This window comes from Vipera ursinii (assembly GCF_947247035.1).
Source record: "Vipera ursinii genome assembly, chromosome: 1".
In the NCBI taxonomy this organism is placed as follows: domain Eukaryota; kingdom Metazoa; phylum Chordata; class Lepidosauria; order Squamata; family Viperidae; genus Vipera; species Vipera ursinii.
Genome location: NC_139512.1, coordinates 210,297,644 through 210,318,648, shown reverse-complemented (window position 1 = coordinate 210,318,648; position 21,005 = coordinate 210,297,644). Strand labels below are relative to the sequence as shown.

The following is a 21,005-nucleotide window of genomic DNA, read 5'->3' as shown; positions in this document are numbered from 1 at the left end:
CTTTGAACAGTCACTAAATGAATTGTTGTAAGTTGAGGACTTCCTGTTTGCTGCAGTCTATGTTGCTAGTTCACCCTGAGATGCAACAGCAGTTCTGGGATTTCTTGACAAGAGGATGCCTGGATAGGATGCTCCCGCTTCCTTTCATCTTCCATGTTGTACCATTTTCCTGGTTTTAGCCATCTTACGGCAAATTCATAGCAAGGGACATGGGCTCCATATGGTCTTTGTTTTCGAGGGGGAGGGGTTGCCTTTGTATTAGTCTGAACTACCCGAGCAAGAGCCTGCAGTTTTCTTGGCAAGGTTTTTCAGAAGTGGTTTGCCATTGCTTTCTTCCAAGGGCTGAAATAGAATGACTGGCCCAAGATCACCCTTGGGACCCAGATGAGACTAGAGCTTACATTTTCTGAGTTTCTAGCCTGCTGCCTCAGTCTGCTACTGTACATGAAACTGGCTCTCTTGTATGCACCACATAGGTAATTATCCTATAATCCTTATTCAACACCATAGGCTATTTAAGACAACCTATTCAGATATTCCAGTAATAAATGAATGGGTTTTCGTAACCTATTCGCATCTGAACCCAGATTTTTCACAGAGGCTGGATGCTATTTGCAGCTACATGGTGTTCGTAACCAAAGGAATATCTGAAGAAACAATCAGCCCAACATCATATTTTGCAATATCACTTCTACTTTGTAGAAATGGCACATGCAAAAGGCTGTTATTCTTTTTATAATATAGTTTAGAATGTAGTAGTTTTTCTGGCAGTCCATAAGGACTACATGGCAGTAATTTTTGCATACAACCTACATGCACCAAGCACAGTCTTTTTATTTGGATTATATAGTAATTTTTTTTCTGAAACAAGTCAAATGCTACTAACTTTAGGATTTATTAAATTTATATGCCGCCCTTCTCCCTAAGGACTCAGGGCAGCTCACAACAATAAAAATTAAGAGACATAAAATACAAAAATTAAAAAAGAATTAAACAATGAATATAAGAAATATGGGACAATTTACACAATAAAAACCAAATTAAAAACCATGGTCAGTCCAGGCCCGCTTGTTGGAACAACCATGTCTTCAGGTCTTATACCAGGGCTTTTCAACCTTATCACCCATTGTACCACTTTTAGGATATGGCAACATCTGAGTACCACCAGTCGCCTAGCAAGGTGTCAAAAACTTGATGACGCCCCCAACCCCCCCAAAAGTGATGAAGTACAGGTAGTCCTCGATTTACAACAATTCGTTTAGTGACTGTTTGAAGTTACAATGGCACTGAAAAAAGTGCCCCCCAAGCCACAGCCGAGCAAGACACCTGTCTGCCCGCCCAGTGACACTCTTCCTCCTGTCCGAGGTTTTCACTGTTGTGAGCATTTCTGTTGAAGATTGGCAGTGGGGGTGGGGGGGGTGTTTGGTTTTTATTCCCCCCCCTCTGCTGGGTGATTGCAGCAGGTTTTGGTGACTTCACATGACCCTGGGACACTGTGACCATCATAAATATGAATCAGTTGCCGAGCATCTGAATGTAAATCACAAGACCCTGGGGATGCTGCAACATTCCAGCTGATCGGCGCTTCTTCTGGGCTCAGCAGAAGCACCAGGATCAGTGCCAAGCTCCAGCAGATGACATAGGCCTCTATGGTTCATACATTTCTGTTCAATTTTACCCAATGAGTTCATCTGAACCATAAGATCTCTCTGGCAGCAGAGCTTGCATATATCCTTCTACCTGCCAGAAATACTTTCACAGATCAATCAAGGTAAAAGGCATACTTAAGTGACATCACAACCTTAAATTGAAAATAGAAGGCATAAAGCTCTAAGCTTGTATATGTCTTGTCTTAGACATGGAAATAGATTAATGGAAGATAAAAAAAATCCTCAGCTATTTTATACTGTGTCTTACTGTGTCTTACTGTGTCTTTCTACAGCCAGTTGGTAGGAAATATTCCCTTCTCTTCATGTTTCTCCTCCTAACAGGATGAAACTGCTTTCATGGAGATTTTGTCCCTAGGAAATGATTTTTAAAAAGTCCCAAGATAGGGTTAGGAATCATGTTTGGGAATGTTACCCATCTGCCATTCTTTGTACTGTAAATAGAGAGTTAATTGAAAAGAGTAATTATTCCTGTCAAACAGTACATAAACAACCAAAACATCCCAAAGGGGCTACAGCCATCATGTCCCAAGGCTTAGGAGAACATGCAAGTTTTCAATTGCTTTCTAAATGTCTTTTTTTTTTGAGGTGGGGAAAAAGATTTCGAGGGATGCTGTTCCACAAATCAGGTGCTATAGTTTTTCTTACTGCATACGTTATTCTAACAGAAAATATTTCATTGGAACTTTTTTTAATAATCATCAAAATTTTCCATGTTTTTCCCAACTTTGTGACAAAAGCTTTGGAATGTATTTGCAAATATAGTTTAGAGATTAGTTCGCCTTTCCTTTTTTCAATGGGCTTCTTAACTCCTCTTTTGCTTGCTCTCCTATCCTCCTTTTCTCTTGCTTCTTCCAAACTGTCAACAAGTAATATCATGTAAAAAATAATTAGGTGATGTTTTCATTTCCCCCCTTTTCCACATCTACCACCTAAATACAATTATTGCTGCAGTAGCCATGCTTTGCCACATGCCGGTCTACCATACACATTTAGGAGGGGGGCATCTGCAGGGAGGCAAAGAGTTGGGATAAGGGGGGAGGAATCAAAACTACTCATTGTGCCATCCCGTGAGAGCTGCTGGCTGGTCCAAGGTCCATGGAATGCAAGACCCTTCAGCCTTCCAAGCCAGGGACTGTTACCAGAACAATTTGTTTGAATGTAATTGGACAATGGGAGATATCCAGAGGGAGTGGTGGGGAGAAGGGAAGAGTTAGTCAGATGCATTGGGCATGAAAAATCAGATTCGGCTTTGCTATGCTATAACTACTTGGCTTCAGTAAAGTGTTCTTTCACTAGCAATGGAGTCAACAGCCTTTTCTTTTCTAACTGGCCAGGTTGGGATGGTTGACAAGTAAACTTCCAGAGAGGTAATATTATTAGTCAGCTGCAGGAAGAAACGACAGTCTTAGCACCTGGATCCCAAGCAAATTTATGACATAAGCCTTCTTCATCAACAGAATGAAAGAACTCTTCCCAGTTTTATATTGCTGAGTCAAATGGCAATAAAATTTTAAAAAATAAATCCTGGGACAATAGACTGCAAAATAGATACTGTGGCTATTTTCAGCAACAGCAGTTTGCAACCAATGTCTCTTTGTCACCGATGCAGCTTTTCTTTCTTTCTTTCTTTTTGATATACTGTTGACCCTCTGGTTGCTTTTTTATATGTGGAAAGGCTGGGACCTGTTACAGAAAACATTTGTTCCAACTAAATTCTATTGATTTTCTCTGGGGTTTATTGCCAACAGAGCACTTTAAAACTGTAAGTTTGATCAAGAGGCTCTTGACCAAATTTTCAAGATGTCAAAGACTGGATCACCTGAATTTCATTTCTGTTGCAACTGTATACACACTTACTTTTGCTATGTTTGATGAGGCTTACATCTACTCCCCTTATAAGAGGTGATAACTCAGTAATAGAGCACATGCTTTGCAGAAGAAAGTTTCTACTGGTAGTTAAAATCAAGAATCTTAGGAGTATTGCCTTCAGTATTGTCAGTACTGGACTAGATGGACAATTGATCTGACTTGGAGCAAAGTAGTTTTCTCTATCACTCATGGTATTGCTTTACAATCAAAATCTCTCAGTGTATCAAATATAAACAGGAAAAAAATCCGGGTAACCATTTGTTGTTGTTGTTAGTTGCGAAGTCGTGTCCAACCCATCGCAAGCCCATGGACAACGTTCCTCCAGGCCTTCCTGTCCTCTACCATCTTCTGGAATCCATTTAAGCTCACGCCTACTGCTTCAGTGACTCCATCCAGCCACCTCATTCTCTGTCGTCCCCTTCTTCTCTTGCCCTCAATCTTTCCCAGCATTAGGCTCTTCTCCAGTGAGTCCTTCCTTCTCATCAGGTGGCCAAAGTATTTGAGTTTCAACTTCAGGATCTGGCCTTCTAAAGGGACTTGCAGGAGTCTTCTCCAGTGCCAAAGTTCAAAGGCCTCAATTCTTTGACACTCAGCCTTTCTTATGGTCCAACTGGGTAACCATTAGGTAGCAGCAAAGACAAAAGAAAGCTCTTTGCAGCTTAGATCTGGTAGCCTACTTTATGTATACTTACTTTACTCAATTAAGAATGTTTTGCTAATGCTTGCATGTGAGAATTTGTGCAGCTCTGTAATTTACTCTCACAATAATGAGATTGTTTTAACCTGGACTTATTTGCATGCTTGTCTGAAATCGACTCTTAATAATATGCATTGTTAATCTGTGGACAGCAATGTGTAGGCAGAATTCAGAGTGTTATTTAAACTCTAAATTGGCAGAAGATAGGGTTCAAAGAGATTTCTCAAGATTGCTTTTCATACTTCTAAAAATTCTCATATAGTTTTGTATGAGGGCTTAATACTTTTTCAAGGCTATCACACAGGATATAATAGAATTTATAATAAATGGCTTTACCACTACAGTATGTCAATATGACCTCTCCCACATGAATCTGAAAACATTCAGCAAGCAAGAAGCATGCAGGTTAAATCCAAATACCAGTTTCCGTGAAATACTCCAGGGTTAATATGAATTTTAATAAAGTTAGGTAAATTTCTCTAATTTTCTTACTCACATTTTTTTAAAAAAAAGGTATTTATTTTTTTTAGTTCTGGCAGCAGAAAGTTCTTTTATCTTTATGGTTTCTGAAAACATGTTCTCCAATACTTTACTAACTGGGAAGTTGGTTGATAACAAAATGGAAATCTTTGATTACAAAAGGCAACTTCTAAAAATGAGGGAATGGATAATGAAAAGACTAAAATGATATAGCAAAAGGACCAAATCTATTCATACTACCTGGAGGGTTTTTGAAATCCCAATAATTTGGTTTCATTTGGAATGCATTCCATAAAGTAAGAAAGAGCAAACCAAGTTGTAATCAATAGACAAGAAGGGCACCATGTATACAGATAAAACTCTTTACTAATTTGTTTCAGAAAGCAGATCTGGGTGAGATCAGAAAAGATCCTGAACATAGGGAAGCAAAGATGGAGGTAGTAAATCTCTGAAAAAGGAGACTGTTTGGTTTTACAGTTTTAATATGGTTTTATATGTTGTTTTAACATGATTGGGAAACACCCAGAATTGGGTATAAGACTATATAAATGTTCTAAATAAATAAATAAGGAAGGAAGGAAGGAAGGAAGGAAGGAAGGAAGGAAGGAAGGAAGGAAGGAAGGAATTCTATAGTCAATTTGCTCTTCAGTCTCTACTCAAGCAGAGAGATCTCTGAAGAAATTTCTGGGAGAGATGAAGGAAACTAAAAGTAAAGAGAGAATGGAAACAATAGCAGAAAATAATTATTCCTTATTGGTTTATCTTCAAATTATAAGGGGTTTAGCTAGAACTCTCCATCAGAATTTTATGCTTTATTTTAATATGCGTATAATTACATGCTGTAAGGCCCCTGAAATTTTAGTAGAATATCTGTCCTTACTGTTTTAGTAGAATATTTAGTAGAAATTTTAGTAGAATATCTGTCCTTACTGTTTCTAGATATATGCTGGCTACAAATGCTCTGTGGGATTGTGTGGTTTTTTTGTGTGTGTGTAATTTGGAGCATTTCCAGACAAAAGTGAGCTGGTGACTCATTGCATATGCTGCCCAGCAATCTTACTTGTCTTCTGTAGGAGCTTGGCTTTTAAGCTGCTGTTCATAGTTATGGATGCTAAATACTTCACTGAATCCACTTATAATTTAACTCCCTAAAATTAAAAAGCCTTGGTGGAGCAGTGGGCTAATGCCTCCTTAAGTAACACCAGCTGCCTGCAATTAGCGCAGGTTCGCATCCCACCAGGCTCAAGGTTGACTCAGCCTTCCATCCTTCCGAGGTAGGTAAAATGAGGACCCAGATTGTTGGGGGCAATTAAGCTGACTTTGTAATAATGCCGCTTGGGGTGTGTGTGAAAGCCCTAATAAGCAGGCATATACATAGAATGAAGGCTACTGCTAAGCTTGTAAGCCGCCCTGAGTCTTCGGAGAAGGGCGGGATATAAATGGAATTAAAATAAAATAAAAAAATAAAAATAAAAAGGGAGCTTTACATTTCCCCTTTTCTTCTATTTAATAAAAATGATTTTTAAATTATATTTTGTTGCTAGCATTTTTTTTCTTAAAAGGAATCAGATTGCTGTGAAAAGCTGGGGGGGGGTGTTGCAGCTTTGTGCTGGGGTGGCTGGCCACGGTGTGGGGCTTGAGGCTGCACTCCCCAGTAGTGGGAGCACTGGGGTTGAAGTAGAGATCTGGGTTGAGGCAGCCAGCTGAGACTGCTGAAGGCTGCTTTAAAACTACCACTGAGAAGTACCACTGTGCATGGTAGCCCAAAAAAGGCAGAGATGGCAGCAGGGGTGGGGGGAAGACAGGTGGAATTGAAGCATCCTTGTGATCTTAAATGTAGACAGGCTGCCAAATGCCAAATTTTGATCACGTGACAGGTGTAAGAACCATTCATTCAGCCCCACTGTAACTTTGGATGGTTGCTAAATGAATGGTCATTAAGTGAGGACTACCTATACATTCCACAGTTTGAATTCTGCCTGAAGAAGTGGTAAACATTTTTGGAGGGTTTCAGCAGACACCTGGACAGAGTTGATCACTGACAGTGAACAAGCAAATGAATCTTTATTAGAGCCAAAGGAGAGTGTTAAAAGGTACAACTGAAAACAGCTAAAAAGTCTTAAATAAAACTGGAATAACACAGGCAATTTTAATAGACGAAATTAAAATATTGCAATTACGGGAGACCTCTGAGCAATTGATGCCTAATTTTCATAATTTCTGCACAATGTTTTGCTACAGTCTGAGTTATAAATGGTTTACAATCCAAGAAAAGGACAGCCATCTACATTTTGTCACATTGCCCAGGGTACTGATGCAAAAGAGGCAGAATATTATGAATATATGTATAGAAACTACAATTAAATAACACACATTGCATTACTTCAATGTCTCCAGTTCCTCATGGGCAAACGTGTTTCTAAAATGGGATTTTGAGCTTGTCGATCAGAAGGTCGGCAGTTTGGCAGGTCGAATCCCGAGTGCCGCTTAACTGAGTAAGCGCCTGTTACTCGTCCCAGCTTCTGCCAACCTACCAGTTCAAAAGCACGTAAAAATGCAAGTAGAAAAATAGGGACCACTACGGTGGGAAGGTAACAGCGTTCCATGCGCCTTTGGCGTCTAGTCATGCTGGCCACATGACCATGGAGACGTCCTCGGACAAGCGCTGGCTCTTTGGCTTTGAAACGGAGATGAGCACCGTCCCTAGAGTCGGAAACGATTAGCACACATGTGCGGGGGAACCTTTACCTTTACCTTTAATAATGCAGAAGGCAAAATATTTTGTCTTGTTTACAAGGTTAATTGTGAATATTTGGATTTTCAAAAGCTTTTGACAATATTCCCCATTAAAGGCTCTGAGTAAATCTAGCAGTTATGGAAAAAGGTAATGTGCCTTTTTATGGATTGCTAAATGGTTACAAAAAGTTAAATGTAGACCTAAATGGGCAATTTTCTCAATAGATATTATTAAGAAGTGGCATTTGTATAGGATCTGCTTCAGAATGGTGCTTTTAAAACTTCTTATAAACTATCTTCTCTTGGGGTAAGCAGTGTGCTGACCAAATTTTCAGACAATATAAATTCTGTAGACTGATAAAAAAAACCAAAGCTATTGAAGGACTGCAGAAGGATACCTTTAAACGGGATGAAAGGTGAACCAGTTGATAACACAACTTAATGTAAAGTGATGCACACTGAGGTAAAACACCCTAACTTTATATATATACAGTACGCTAATGAAATCTAAGCTCTCTGAAGAGCTTAAGGTTGTAATAGGCAGCCCAATGAACATGCTAAGTATACAGCAGCATTTGGAAAGTAAAGGAAAATAAAAATGTTGTAATGTCCTCATACAAATCTATAGTATGTCACCATTTGGAATATCTTAACGTTTATCTGTCAAAGACCAAAAAATATAATAATAGCAAAATCACATTATAATGCACTATAAAAAGCAAAGGCAATATAATGGAGATTGGAGAACATGATCATAGCATAGAATAGCATAGGATAGCATAGCATAGCATAGCATAGCGTAGAATACTTCATTTGGCCAAGTGTGATAAGACACACAAGGAATTTGTCTCTGGTGCAGAAGCTCTCAGTGTACATGCAAAACAATAAAGTAATAATATTCATAATGATGATACCAATAAGAGAAGGTAGTAGAAAAGATGAGAAGGATAATAGTAATTCAGCCTTACTACATGGGTAAATATACCTAGACATAAAAAAGTAGTGTGGGAATTAGGTGTTCAGAAGTGTGATGGCATGAGGGGAAAAAACTGTCTTTGTCTAGTTGTTTTGGTATGCAGTAGTGGCATCCTGAGGGGAGGAGTTGAAACAGTTTATGTCCAGGATGTTTTGGGTCTATAGATATTTTCTTAGCCCTCCTTCTGACCTGTACAGTACACATATTGTGAATGGAAGACAGGCTGGTTGTAATTGTTTTTTCTGCAGACCTAACTATCCATTGAAGTTTGTACATGTCCTGTTTGATTGCTGTACCAGACAGTTATAGTAGTACATATGACAGACTCTGTAGAACTGTACCAGCAGCTCCTGGGGCATTTTGAACTTTCTAGGTTGACACAGAAAATAGAGTTGAAATTATCCATGTAACCCTCTAAAGTAAAAACTATCCACATAACCTTATAAAGTAAAACCTTATAATAGCCGTAACAGTCAAGAAGAATGCTAACATTGTAATGCCCTTGCGCAAATCTATGGTATTTCTGCATCTGGAATACTCTGTATAGTTTTGGTTACCACATTTGAAAAAGTATATAATAGAGCTGAAAAAATGTAGGAGAGTGATCAAAACAGTAAGGCTCAATCATTAGTCTTAAAATGTTTTGGACCGTAGCTTAAAAAAATGACTGAGATGGGGACACAGTCAAACTGATCAATCATGTAACATGAAGTGAGTCTAACTTTAAATAGCTTTCTACATCACCATCTGCTCAAGAAATATTACCCAGATTGCACTGAGTTTATATTTGATTTTTGATATCCATGTTTTTGTTTGTTTAAAACTCATCTGCAGTAAACCCTAAAAAACAATTTTTGCAGGAATACAATGGGATACTCTATGTCATTAAGACCTTACAGGTAACATGGGGATGCTTACTAACACACAATCTAATGCAGGGGTGTCAAACTTGCAACCTCACGTGACGTGTTGCGATGTATGATGACTTTTTTTGCCATTGCCAACAATCGGGTGGTTGTGGTTTCGCTATGATGCATCCGGCTCTTGGGCTGGCAGTTTGTCACCCCTGATCTAATGCTTCTCTAATACATGGTTTTTATATGTTTTTGAGATTATTTCAAGGCTGCTGAGCTTCGTCTCCAGCATTACCTGGCACAGACTAAACTATAACAATAAGTATGTTGTAACTATCACTGAAAAATTAACAACCTACGGCCCTTTGCTGAGAGATAATACGTAAGGAAATGTTTGAGAGGAATGAAAGCAAAAATCTGACCAGAGGTAATGAATTCTTTATTTTTTTCAAAGTAAAAACAAACTAATGATGATGATGATGATACAGCTGGAAGAGACATTGGGGGTCTTCTAGTTCAACCCTCTGCTCAAGCAGGAGACCCTATACCAGGGGTCTTCAAACTTGGCCCTTTTATGACTTGTGGACTTCAATTCTCAGAATTCCTCAGCCAGAGTGTCTGGCTGAGGAATTCTGGGAGTTGAAGTCCATAAGTCATAAAAGGGCCAAGTTTGGAGACCCCTGCCCTATACCAGGGGTAGGCAACCTCGGCTCTTTTATGACTCATGGACTTCAACTCCCAGAATTCCTGAGCCAGCCGAGCTGGCTCAGGAATTCTGGGAGTTGAAGTCCATGAGTCATAAAAGAGCCATCGCCTACCCCTGCCCTATACCATTTCAAACAAATGGCTGTCCATTCTCTTCTTAAAGACCTCCAGTGATGGAGTGCCCACAACTTCTGAAGATAAGCTGTTCCACTGGTTAATTGTCATCACCCTTAGGAAGTTTCTCCTTAATTCCAGGTTGCTTCTCTCCTTGAGTAGCTTCCATCCACTGTTCCTGGTCTTGCCTTCTGTTGCCTTATTTGGAAAATAAGTTCACTTCCCCCCCCTCTCTTCTTTGTGGCAGCAACGTCCATCCCGTTGCTGTGACGGGGCCAATAAAATTACGTTTGATCGAAATGAAATGAAAAGTTAAAACAGACAAACAAACAAACGCCTCCACGGTCGCGCGGCTGCCGCACGCTCTCCCCACCCAAAGGCTCCATCTTCCCGCTCTCCCTCTTGCCCCGCGCCCTTAGCCGCGCCCCGCCTTCCGGAACTGCCAATCAGAGGACAGCGGCCCCGCCCACTCCCCCGCTGCAGCGCTGCTTTCTCCGCCGCTGCCGGATCCGCTTCTCATCCCGCGCCATTCGGACAAACCTCTGAAGGAAGCTGGCGTCGCTCACTGTAGTAACATTGGCGACTACCCATTTGGACGGGAGGAAGTCCCTCCCCGTCTGAATTCTCTTTATAAACCCGGGTCAAGAAACCTTGGGACGAACAGCTGCGAGAGACCCCCGTTAAGTTGGCTTTCAGGCTTTTGCTCTTCGAGGGATTGAGCAAAAGTCTCTCATTATTTCTGCAAGTTCAGTTGTGATGAAAAAAATAAAAATAAAAAAGACCATTTAGCAAGCTTAGAGCCACTTTAAGCAGGAGTCATTGATGCTGCAATAAGCGGGAGACTGGCTGTTTCAAGAACTTTAGATAATACTTGGAAGGCAAAGAGGTCTGTACGTTCACCGTCTTTTCAAACGAGGCATTTTGTGTAGTTGTGTGTTTGTGCGTGCGTCTCTCTCTCTCTCTGTGTGTGCTTAAGCTTGTTTTCCCCTGCTGGCGTTTTGTTAATTGTTTCCTTAGATGGCAAATTCAGAATGTGAAATTAAAGAGTTAATGCTGAGGTGAAGGCCATTGGTAACTGCGGTGGCTCCATTGTTGTTGATAATCTGCTCCCTTTTTTAAGCCTTTAATTGCAATTTTTTAATGATTTATTTTTCTGAATGATGTTTTTTGAAGTTAACTGGTTTATTATATGCTGCCCTAAGTCACTTTTTTGTGAGGTGGATAGCCATATAAATTGGATGAATAAATAAGTCTAAAGAGAAATGTAACGTACTTTGTAATAGTACATTTTAAATGAGAATGTGTTGAAAGTCCAATATTAAACTAATGTTTAACGCAAGGGCATTGCATTCACAAATATTTGTCAGGCCAAGTATAATTGTGAAGATAGTGTGTAGCTAGCTGAACTGGCATATCACAGTCTGGCCTATTTTGTTATATTTAACAATGTGCTGTGAGGACCTTACATTGTTGCTTGTTCCACAAATTATGACTTAAAAGTAATACTAGCTACATTATTTAATTATTATCAGGCTGCACCTGAATTATAAAAGTACTTTGTGTGAATGCACCCTATCATAATCTTCCTGTTTTTCCCCCCTGAAATGTTTCCATTTCTAATTTAGTGGCACAACTTTATCCAACTAAAAGAACCTATACAGGTAATCCTTGACTTATGACCACAATTGACCCAGAATTTATGTTGCTAAGTGAGAAATTTGTTAAGTGAGTTTTGCCCCATTTTATGACTTTTCTGGCCACATTTGTTAAGTAAATCACTGCAGTTGCTAAGTTAGTTAGCAACCTGGTTGTTAATTGAATCTAACTTCCCCTTTGACTTGGCTTGTCAGAAACTCACAAAATATAATCAAATGACCCTGGGACACTGCTACCATCATAAATATGAACACAGTTGTCAAGCATCCAAATGTGAATTGATATCATGGGGATGCTGCAACAGTCATAAGTGTGAAAAATCATCAAAAGTCACTTTTTTCAGTGCTGTTGTAACTCTGAGCGGTTACTAAATGAACTCTTGTAAGTTGAGGTCTACTGTATCAGGTAATGTTGGACTAAAGTCATGAGACAAGGGAAGGGATGCCCAAGCATACAGCTTGTTTATATTCTATTAAATCATTCAAGTTATTAATATTTTAAAATCTGTCAGTCTGAAGTTCTGCATATTTTGGTGTTCAACAGAACTATCTCTTTAGCTGATAATAGATGTGATTGTAACATCTCCATTACATATGATTGTGTCAATATAATTTGAAATTGTTTATAAACAAGTTCTGTTAAAATGAAAAATAAACATGTAACAATATGTTAAATTTTATACTGGTTTTTCAGGTGGGATGGATTCATCTTCATCAACAAAATTTCTAGATGTGGATGTGAAGGTAACTAATATATACTACAATCGAAAAGAAGTCCTTATAAAATTTCAAGGCCAATTTAACACAGAATGTGAGCTTGATTATCATATATTGCAAAAGGAATTACAGCAAGTACCAAAAGTGAAAGATTCTGTTGCAGTTGGTGAATTCTGTTTAGTCAAAGACTCAGAGAGTGGAGAATGGTACAGAGGAAAAGTAATACAAAAAAGACATGATACCTATGAAGTACATTTTATGGACAATGGGAAAATACTGGCAGTGCATGAAACTCACCTTGCATCTCCCATTGATGAATTGTTTCAACTTCCTCCAAAGATGGTTTATGGGATTTTTGCAAATGTGCTTCCGATTGAAGAAAAATGGACTCCCAAAGCTTTTAATTACTTTTCATCTTTGATAGGCTTGCAGATTAAAGGTCAGATACAAGCCATTCTGCCAAACCAAATATTTCTTCTTGACGTGCCCAAAGTTGCTGCTGATGTGGTTGAATTCAGAATAGGAAAGCTTGTTGATGTAGCCACTTTCTGTCTTATTGTTGAAATGTTAACTGAATTTCCAAATGAGCCGCTTTGTAAACAAATGCCCAGTTTACCACAACAGAAATGTACAAGTCCAGGTACTCTGTTTTGTGATGCTGGAACTCAACCAAATATTCCACCAGTTCTAAGAAATCTTCAACCAATTTTGACTGTTGGTACTGTAGAAAAAGTAAAAATATCAGTAGCAGTTAGCCCCAGTAAGTTTTATTGCCAGTTACTTCGCCAACAGGTACATCTGGATTCATTGACAAGAGACATGTTTTCCTATTACGACTCTATCAGCAGAATAAAACTTCCATCTTGTGACAATTTTGGAGCCCTTTGTGCAGCTAGACAAAAAAATGGTCAGTGGCAGAGAGGAGTAATACAACAGCTACTTTCTGATAAAGTGAAGGTTTGGTTTATGGATTTTGGCAACCACGAAGCTGTGTCTTCTGAGTATATTTTTAAGCTTCTACCAGAATTTCTTTCAGTACCTATGTTTTCATTTCCTTGTGCTCTATCATGTCCTAGTGATCAGGATGGAACAGAAAAAAATGCTCAGCTAGAAGAATTTAAAGACACTCTGTTAACACAAGAGGCTATTTTGGTCCGCATAGATCTGTTCAATAGTAAAGAAGATGTATATTATGTAACATTACATAAATGCACATTGACACAGACAAGTGAAAATCTATCTTTGGAAAATGATGTGGATCCAAAACACAACACCGAAGTCTCTTGTACAAGTGGGAATGTACAAAATCCTAGTGTAAACTTGGCAGAGAAGATTTACAATACAACTCAACAATCAAGTTATTCTTCAAATCAAAAGGATACTCATTTATTGTGCTCCCCTTTAACAGTTCCTTACAAAAGAGCAGAAATGAAAGTCGGTTCAGTTTGTGTTGGTTTTGCAGTTTATGTTTTGAATCCATCAAACTTCTGGGTGCAAACAAATGACTACTTAGATGAGTATGAAGCTTTAATGAAGAAAGTTGCAGATGTGTATGATGGAAATGAAGTCAGTGATAAAATTCTAGAAAACCCAGAGCCTGGGAGACTATGTTGTGCACGATATAGCAAGGATAAGTATTTTTATAGGGCTGTCATTAGACAAATCACAGACAACAATGTGGATGTTTATTTTTTAGATTTTGGGAACACTGACACAGTGCCACTGTTTGATGTGAAGATTTTGCTTCCAGAGCTTCAAGAATTACCAGCGTTAGCCATGTGCTGTACACTTGCTAATGCATTTCCAATGGAAGATATATGGATTAAAAAAGAAATAGATTTCTTTAAAACAACTGTGGATGACAGACTAATCACACTGCATGTCATTGCAAAACAAAAGGAGAATTACATTGTCAATGTGCAGTGTATGCATGGCTCCAAGCATACTGATGTTCTCAGGCTTATGGTTGAGGCAGGATGTGCAGAATATTGGGAGTTAAAACAAGATTCATTTAAGAAAACGGTAAGGGGCTTTCAACGAAACTACTCAAAAAATTACAAAAATAGAGAAATAGTAAGTAAAACATCTCTTCAGAAGAATAAGGTACTGATACCTACAACTACTCAGAAGAACAAAACGCTTAATACTCATGTTGTGACAAACGAGAATGCTAGCATTTTCCCAGTGTGGAAAAACATGCTTTCCAGTAAACATGGGCAAAAGGTTTGGAAAACAGATGGACTGGAATGCTATAAAGAATACAGATTTAAACCAGGTTGTGTATTTGATGTTGTATGTTGTCATATTATTTCACCAGGCAGTTTTTTATGCCAAATACAAAATAAGCTACCTGAGCTAAATGATATGATGGAACAAATTCAGAATTTTTACAACACTCAAAAAAGACCTTATGAAAGTGGAAAGCTTGCCTGTGTTGTGAAATATTCTACAGATGGAAAATGGTACAGAGCTGTTGTACTGAAACATGTATCCAAAACCGAAACTGATGTAATATTTGTAGACTATGGTAACAGGGAAAGAGTTTTGTTGAAAGATCTTCAAGCTATTCATCCAGACTTCCTAATTTTGGAATGTCAAGCATTCAGATGTTGTCTTAATAGTGTCACTGAATCCTTAATATTTGACCCCTATATTTGGACTGCTGAGATATGTAGTGATTTTAAAAAATTTGTTTCATCTGCTAATGAACAACTGATTTGTTCAATTTGTGCCCTGGCTTTTAAGACTCCCAACTATTTATATTACATTGTTGATTTGAAGACTCCATTTACTAGTTTAAGGCAATTTCTCTTTGACAGTGGCCATGGACAAATTTACTCTTTTGAATGTGCGCAATCTCTTATAACACCATTTTCTCTCTGTAGCTTTTATTATTCATCTTTTAATATGGAAGTTGGAAATGAAGAGAAAGTGTATGTATCCTATATATATAGCCCTACAAAATTCTATTGCCAGTTAAGTAGAAATGCAAATGAGATGGACAAGGTACTTGAAAAGATTTCAGAAATTAGCCAGAAATCAAGCCATGCAATCCAAATAGATACTCACAGTTTATGCATAGCAAAATATTTTGAGAATGGCGTCTTCTACAGAGCTTTAGCGTCTCCTATAGAATCATCAGATTTCTGCCCGGTATATTTTGTGGACTTTGGAAATAAACAGTTGGTGGCAAAAGAGGAACTGGTTCCTATTCCAAACAGTGCTTCAGAATTAATGTTCACACCTATGCAAGCTATCCAGTGTTACTTATCAGATCTAAAGGATGTTGAAATTCCATCTGAAATAAAAGTATGGTTTGAAAGAAATTATTTGGAAAAAGAGTTGAAGGCCGTAATAGTATCTAGAGAATCTGACGGGCAGTTTGGTGTGGAATTGTATGATGGAGAACTACAAATAAATGGAAAGATTAAAGACTTACTAAGGCAAAAAAAAAAAGTTCTGAACCCAAAGGATATTAAAAAGGGTTTTCAAAAATGTGTTGGGAATAAACATAGGGCTTATAAAATAGAGTTGGATATAGAAAAAAAACAAGTTGAAAGTAATAAAATTGGAGAGCAAACAAAAGTAGGCAATGATAAGTTACATGTTAAATATAGAAACAAAATAGTAATTGATCAGCAGAAACAGGGTAGTAGACCTGCAAAGTTTCCATTGAGTTTGGATTTTTCAGATGTCATATTGAAAAAAGTTTTGAGATACAGATATGAAAGTACTCACAAAGAACCCAAAACTGACACTATTGATTGCCTTAGTCAGTCAAAGAAAATTAAAAGTAAAAGAAGAGGATTACATGTGCTAAAATTAAACATTTTAGGACAAGAAAGAAGCAACAAGACTAAGCAAAAGTACACAGATCTTCCTCAACTTGATATTCTTCTAAATTCTAAAGTCTGGGGTTACATTTCTTATGTAGCTAATCTTTCAAGTTTTTATGTTCATCGTTCAGAGGATGAAAATAAAATTGTACAACTTGCTCAGGAACTGAATAGAGAAACGCTGGTAAAAGAGTCAGAAATAGAAGCTGAAGTTGAGAAAGATGACGTTGTTTTAGTAAAGTATGAAGGTAATGGTTGCATATACAGAGCTTTAGTCAGAAAAGTCCTAGCTAATAAGTTTTTTGAAGTAGAGTTTATTGATTATGGTAACACAGCAACTGTGAATTCAAAAGATATCTACAAAATTGAAAAGTGTTTACTCAATTTACCAAGACTCAGCATACATTGCTTCCTTACTAAAGTAAACTGCTTGTTTTCAAATAAAAACTGGAGTATTGATATGGATGCTTATTTTATCAGTGAAGTCAATAATCAGCCAATCATGATTGAGTTTCTACAACAGTATGACCAACAGTGGGAGGTTGACATAATTTGTCATGGAATATCTATATCTGATAAATTAATGGAGAGACAAATCCTTTTAGGTATAGAGAACATACATTTATTGAACTTTGACCACAACATGAAACAGCTCCCAACAATAGATTCAGAAACTGTTAGTAATGATCCAGGTAAACAATCAGAAAGTCAAACTTTATGTGAAAGCATTAAAATCAGACCTACTAAGATTGGCTACCAAAATATAAAGCCTGGACAGATGGAAATAGCTGAAATTGGTCATATTTCAAGTAATGGGTACTTCTATGTGAAGTTAACTAAGGATGCACAAACAATGCTCAATTTAAATATACTGGTTGCTCAAGAGGTAGAGAAAAAGTGCTTTATTGCTATGGAAGAAATTAGAGAAGGATTAGAATGTTTGGTAAGATCAAAAGAAACCTTGAGATGGCATCGATCTGAAGTTATTAAGAGATATGTGAAGGAGGAATGTTCGTTGGTTCTTTTTGTGGATGTAGGAAAATATGAAATGGTGTCACTGCGTGATATACATGTGCTGAGTGAAAAAATAAGGTGTATTCCCAGGAATGCAGTGCTTTGTAAATGGATTTGGATTGGCAATCTAAGTGATTGGTCTTTTGAGAAAATGATGGAGAAGGTAAAATATTGTGAGATAAAGATTATATTTTTAAAATACTTAGAAACTGAGCTTATTTGGGAAGTAGATCTTTTAATAGATGGAATTTTATTTTTGGAATATTGGAGTCAAATATATAACCAAACAAAATTAGAGAGGCATAACTTACTAGACACAGATAATGTCAGCAAATTACTTGATATATCAGCCAAGTCAAATTCAATTCCATGGGCGCAATTTCAGAAGAATAGATACTATCCTGGATTTGTCACATCGGTCACTGATCCTTCAAACTTCTGTATCCAGTTAGAAGGTTCATTTAAAACTTTGAAAGACTTGTTCAAAATGCTCTCTAATCTTCCAGAAAACCTCCCAACTATGCCACAAGAATGTGTAATTCCTGGTGCCTGCTGCTTAATAAAAAATGGACCTAACGGAAACTGGAACAGAGTTGAAGTTTCTGAAGTGCTCAAAGACTCCAGCACATTAATACTTAGTTTTATTGATGATGATGGTTTATCATTTCCCTTTCCCATCTCTAATGTCTCTAGCCTGAAGATTGTCCCAGAAAAGCTAGCTAGTTTACCGCGATTAACCTATCCTTGCTCATTGTTTGGAGTGACACCTGCTGAAGGGAAACATTGGAATGATGAGGCCAGACTTAAAATTCAAGAATTTCTTCGCAGACAAGGTCTCACGTTCCAGTTCAAACAGCCTCATTGTGGACTGAAGCTAGAGGTAGATGTTTTTTGTGAGCAAAATAATGCGGCAGATGTATTGGTTGCTTCTGGTTGTGCTTTGTATTCAAAAACGGCATCCTTTGCATCTGCTAGTTGTGCTGACCTTCAGCTACCGAATGCACATATTGTTGATGATCTGTTCTCCATTCAGAAGATCTCTGAACCACAGATTGCCATAAATAAAGACAAGAAAGTTTTGCAATTGAAGTGGGTTGACTTAAAAAAATTAAAAGTGAACAGCTCAAAGAAATTACATGGTAAAAAAAAAGATACTGTGATGACTTTCTTGCATAGAAGTAAAAGAAATTGTGGAAGTCTGCACAACCAGGATGAAAAATTATTTAAGCAATGTTGTGACAAAGAACAACTCAACCAAACATATTCTACAACCATATCGAAGGCTTCTGAAAAGTTGCTTTTGGGCTCCAAGAATGCTCAGATCCAGATTCATGAAGAAAATTGAACATGCGCTCACAAGAAAGGTCAGTTTCAAATGACATTTAAAACAACTGTACAAAATTGTCTTATACTTTGCTTTATATATAACAGGAATGATAAACTGGGCTGCCTTTAAGGCTAGGAGCAAAAAGAATTATGCACTTAACTTTCCTGCGTAAACTGCCATAATGCATACTGGAAGGATACTAGTATATTCCACATATAATGCAATAAGGAGTGTATCAAATCTATATGAGGTTGCACAGTGTGGATATGTGTAGAAAGATAATCTGCCACAATGTGATTATAGGCAGCTTTAGGGCTCATTATGGAGCAGACAATTTAGTCCTCTTAGAGGACTATCTACGTTAGGAATTTCTTTCTTCTTCTTCTTTATTAGACTTATATACCGCCCTTCTCCCGTAGGACTCAGGGCGGTTCACAAGGTTTTTTAAAATAGCAATACAACAATTACAAAAATTAAGAACAGTTAAAATGATTACATTTAGACCTTGAATAAATATAAAACCCCAATTAAAACCCCAATTAATACTCTCAGTCCAGGCCAGAAAGCTCAAAGAGCCAAGTCTTCAGGTCTCGGCGGAAGGAGCGAAGGTCAGGGGCAGTCCTAAGCTCTACGGGCAGCTGGTTCCAAGGGCAGGCGCACCCACAGAGAAGGCCCTCCCCCTGGGTGTTATCCGCCGGCAATCTTTTACCGGCGGTACCCTGAGAAGACCCTCCCTGTGGGAGCGCACAGGACGAAGGGACAGCAAAGTAGTGTTCTCCAGGCTGAGCATTTTGGCAGGTTTCAACCAGAATATCCTTCTGAACTGCTTTCTGCTGGGGAACACAATTTTATAATGGCTTGGTTATAATGATTTTAAAAAGGTGTTAGAGATTCCAATTTGATGTGGCCATTGGAAATTGTTGAGTAACATCCGTTGTATTTGGATTTGGTACCACCAGAATGTTGATGATGACATTACCTCTTTTACTTCTTTTCTGATGAAATACAAGGAAACTGCTTCATTTCTGAAGTCAGTAATGGAATGAATGAGTGCAATCTTACAGATATGCAGATCGGACACTAATGTTCTTGGTTAGTTGAAAGATAAATGAGAAAATATGGAATTTAGTCAGAAGCTCATTTCATTGGTGTCCAAGAACACAACAACAACTTTATTGATTAGCCCTTGGGCCATATCAAAGTACAAAGTTCCAGCAACAAACCGTCACCAAAACTTGATAAAAGCAATCCAAAATGGAATTTGATAAAATACAATTTAAAATGCAATTAAAATACAATTTAAGTTGAAATAGTAATAAAATACAAATTTAAGATATAGATAAAATATGATAACATTATATTTCGGAGTCGCCCTTACAATCTGCCCCAATCAGTCCCACATATGCAGATCTTAACTGGATCATGTTGTTTAAATACTGTGCTACGTTGAATGTTATTTTCAAGTTCTGGCCGGACATAAGGTAAGTTATTTTGATATGGGGATCCCAATGGGTCATTCGTTTGGTATGTAGACCAAGATACCTGTCTCTCACCCTCTTATACAGACAACAGTCAAATAGGATGTGAGCCAGGTCCTCTACCTCTGCCGCTCCGCAAATGCAGAGACGCTCATTGTACGGGTGTCCAACACATTGGCATTGCTTGGGCAATTGATTTAGGCTCACTTGTAGAAAAGAGCTATTAAAAGGCTGGAGGGCATTTTCATTTAGAAATGTTCATATTTTTTCATGTACATGAAGACCCACATTTATATTGTTGCTGTCATGTTTTGTTTGGCCACAGTAAGCCTTTCCTATGCCAGGGCCCCCAAACATGTTGAATTTAAATTCCATTACTTCTTGAATAACAAATAATTTGGGGGAAAGCTCTACAGTCCATGTATGATGTACATTATTCTATATATCATGTACACTCTATAGTCCGTCTAAAGTGTACATGACTATGTAGATTGTACATGATTCTGTATTGTTCGTGTGACTTTGTAGCCTAGTAGAAACTTTATGCATTCATCTCATTGTAGAAGTATAGGCTGTACTTTGGAAACCAGAACTAAAGAATTACAGGTCAAAGATAGATAGATAGATAGATAGATAGATAGATAGATAGATAGATAGATAGACAGACAGACAGACAGACAGACAGACAGACAGACAGACAGACAGACAGACAGATTAAAAATATAAAAATATGTTGAGACTCTAGAAAGAGTGTAGAAAAGAGCAACAAAAATGATTAGGGGGCAGGAGGCTAAAACATGAACAGTTACAGAAATTGAGTATGTCTAGTATAATGAAAAGAACTAGGGATGGCATGATAGCAGTGTTCCAATATTTG

General features: G+C 37.9%; 1 protein-coding gene across 1 annotated transcript; it reads left to right on the top strand.

Moving 5' to 3' along the window:
• Window positions 1-10,531: 10,531 nt before the first annotated feature.
• TDRD15 (tudor domain containing 15) lies at window positions 10,532-18,668 on the top strand (the record flags this gene model as incomplete). The annotated part of the gene is made up of 2 exons (XM_083349825.1): window positions 10,532-10,987; window positions 12,451-18,668. The coding sequence occupies exon 2, from the start codon at window positions 12,456-12,458 to the stop codon at window positions 18,666-18,668; it is 6,213 nt and encodes a 2,070-aa protein (XP_083205951.1). The 5' UTR covers window positions 10,532-10,987; window positions 12,451-12,455.
• Window positions 18,669-21,005: the final 2,337 nt, after the last annotated feature.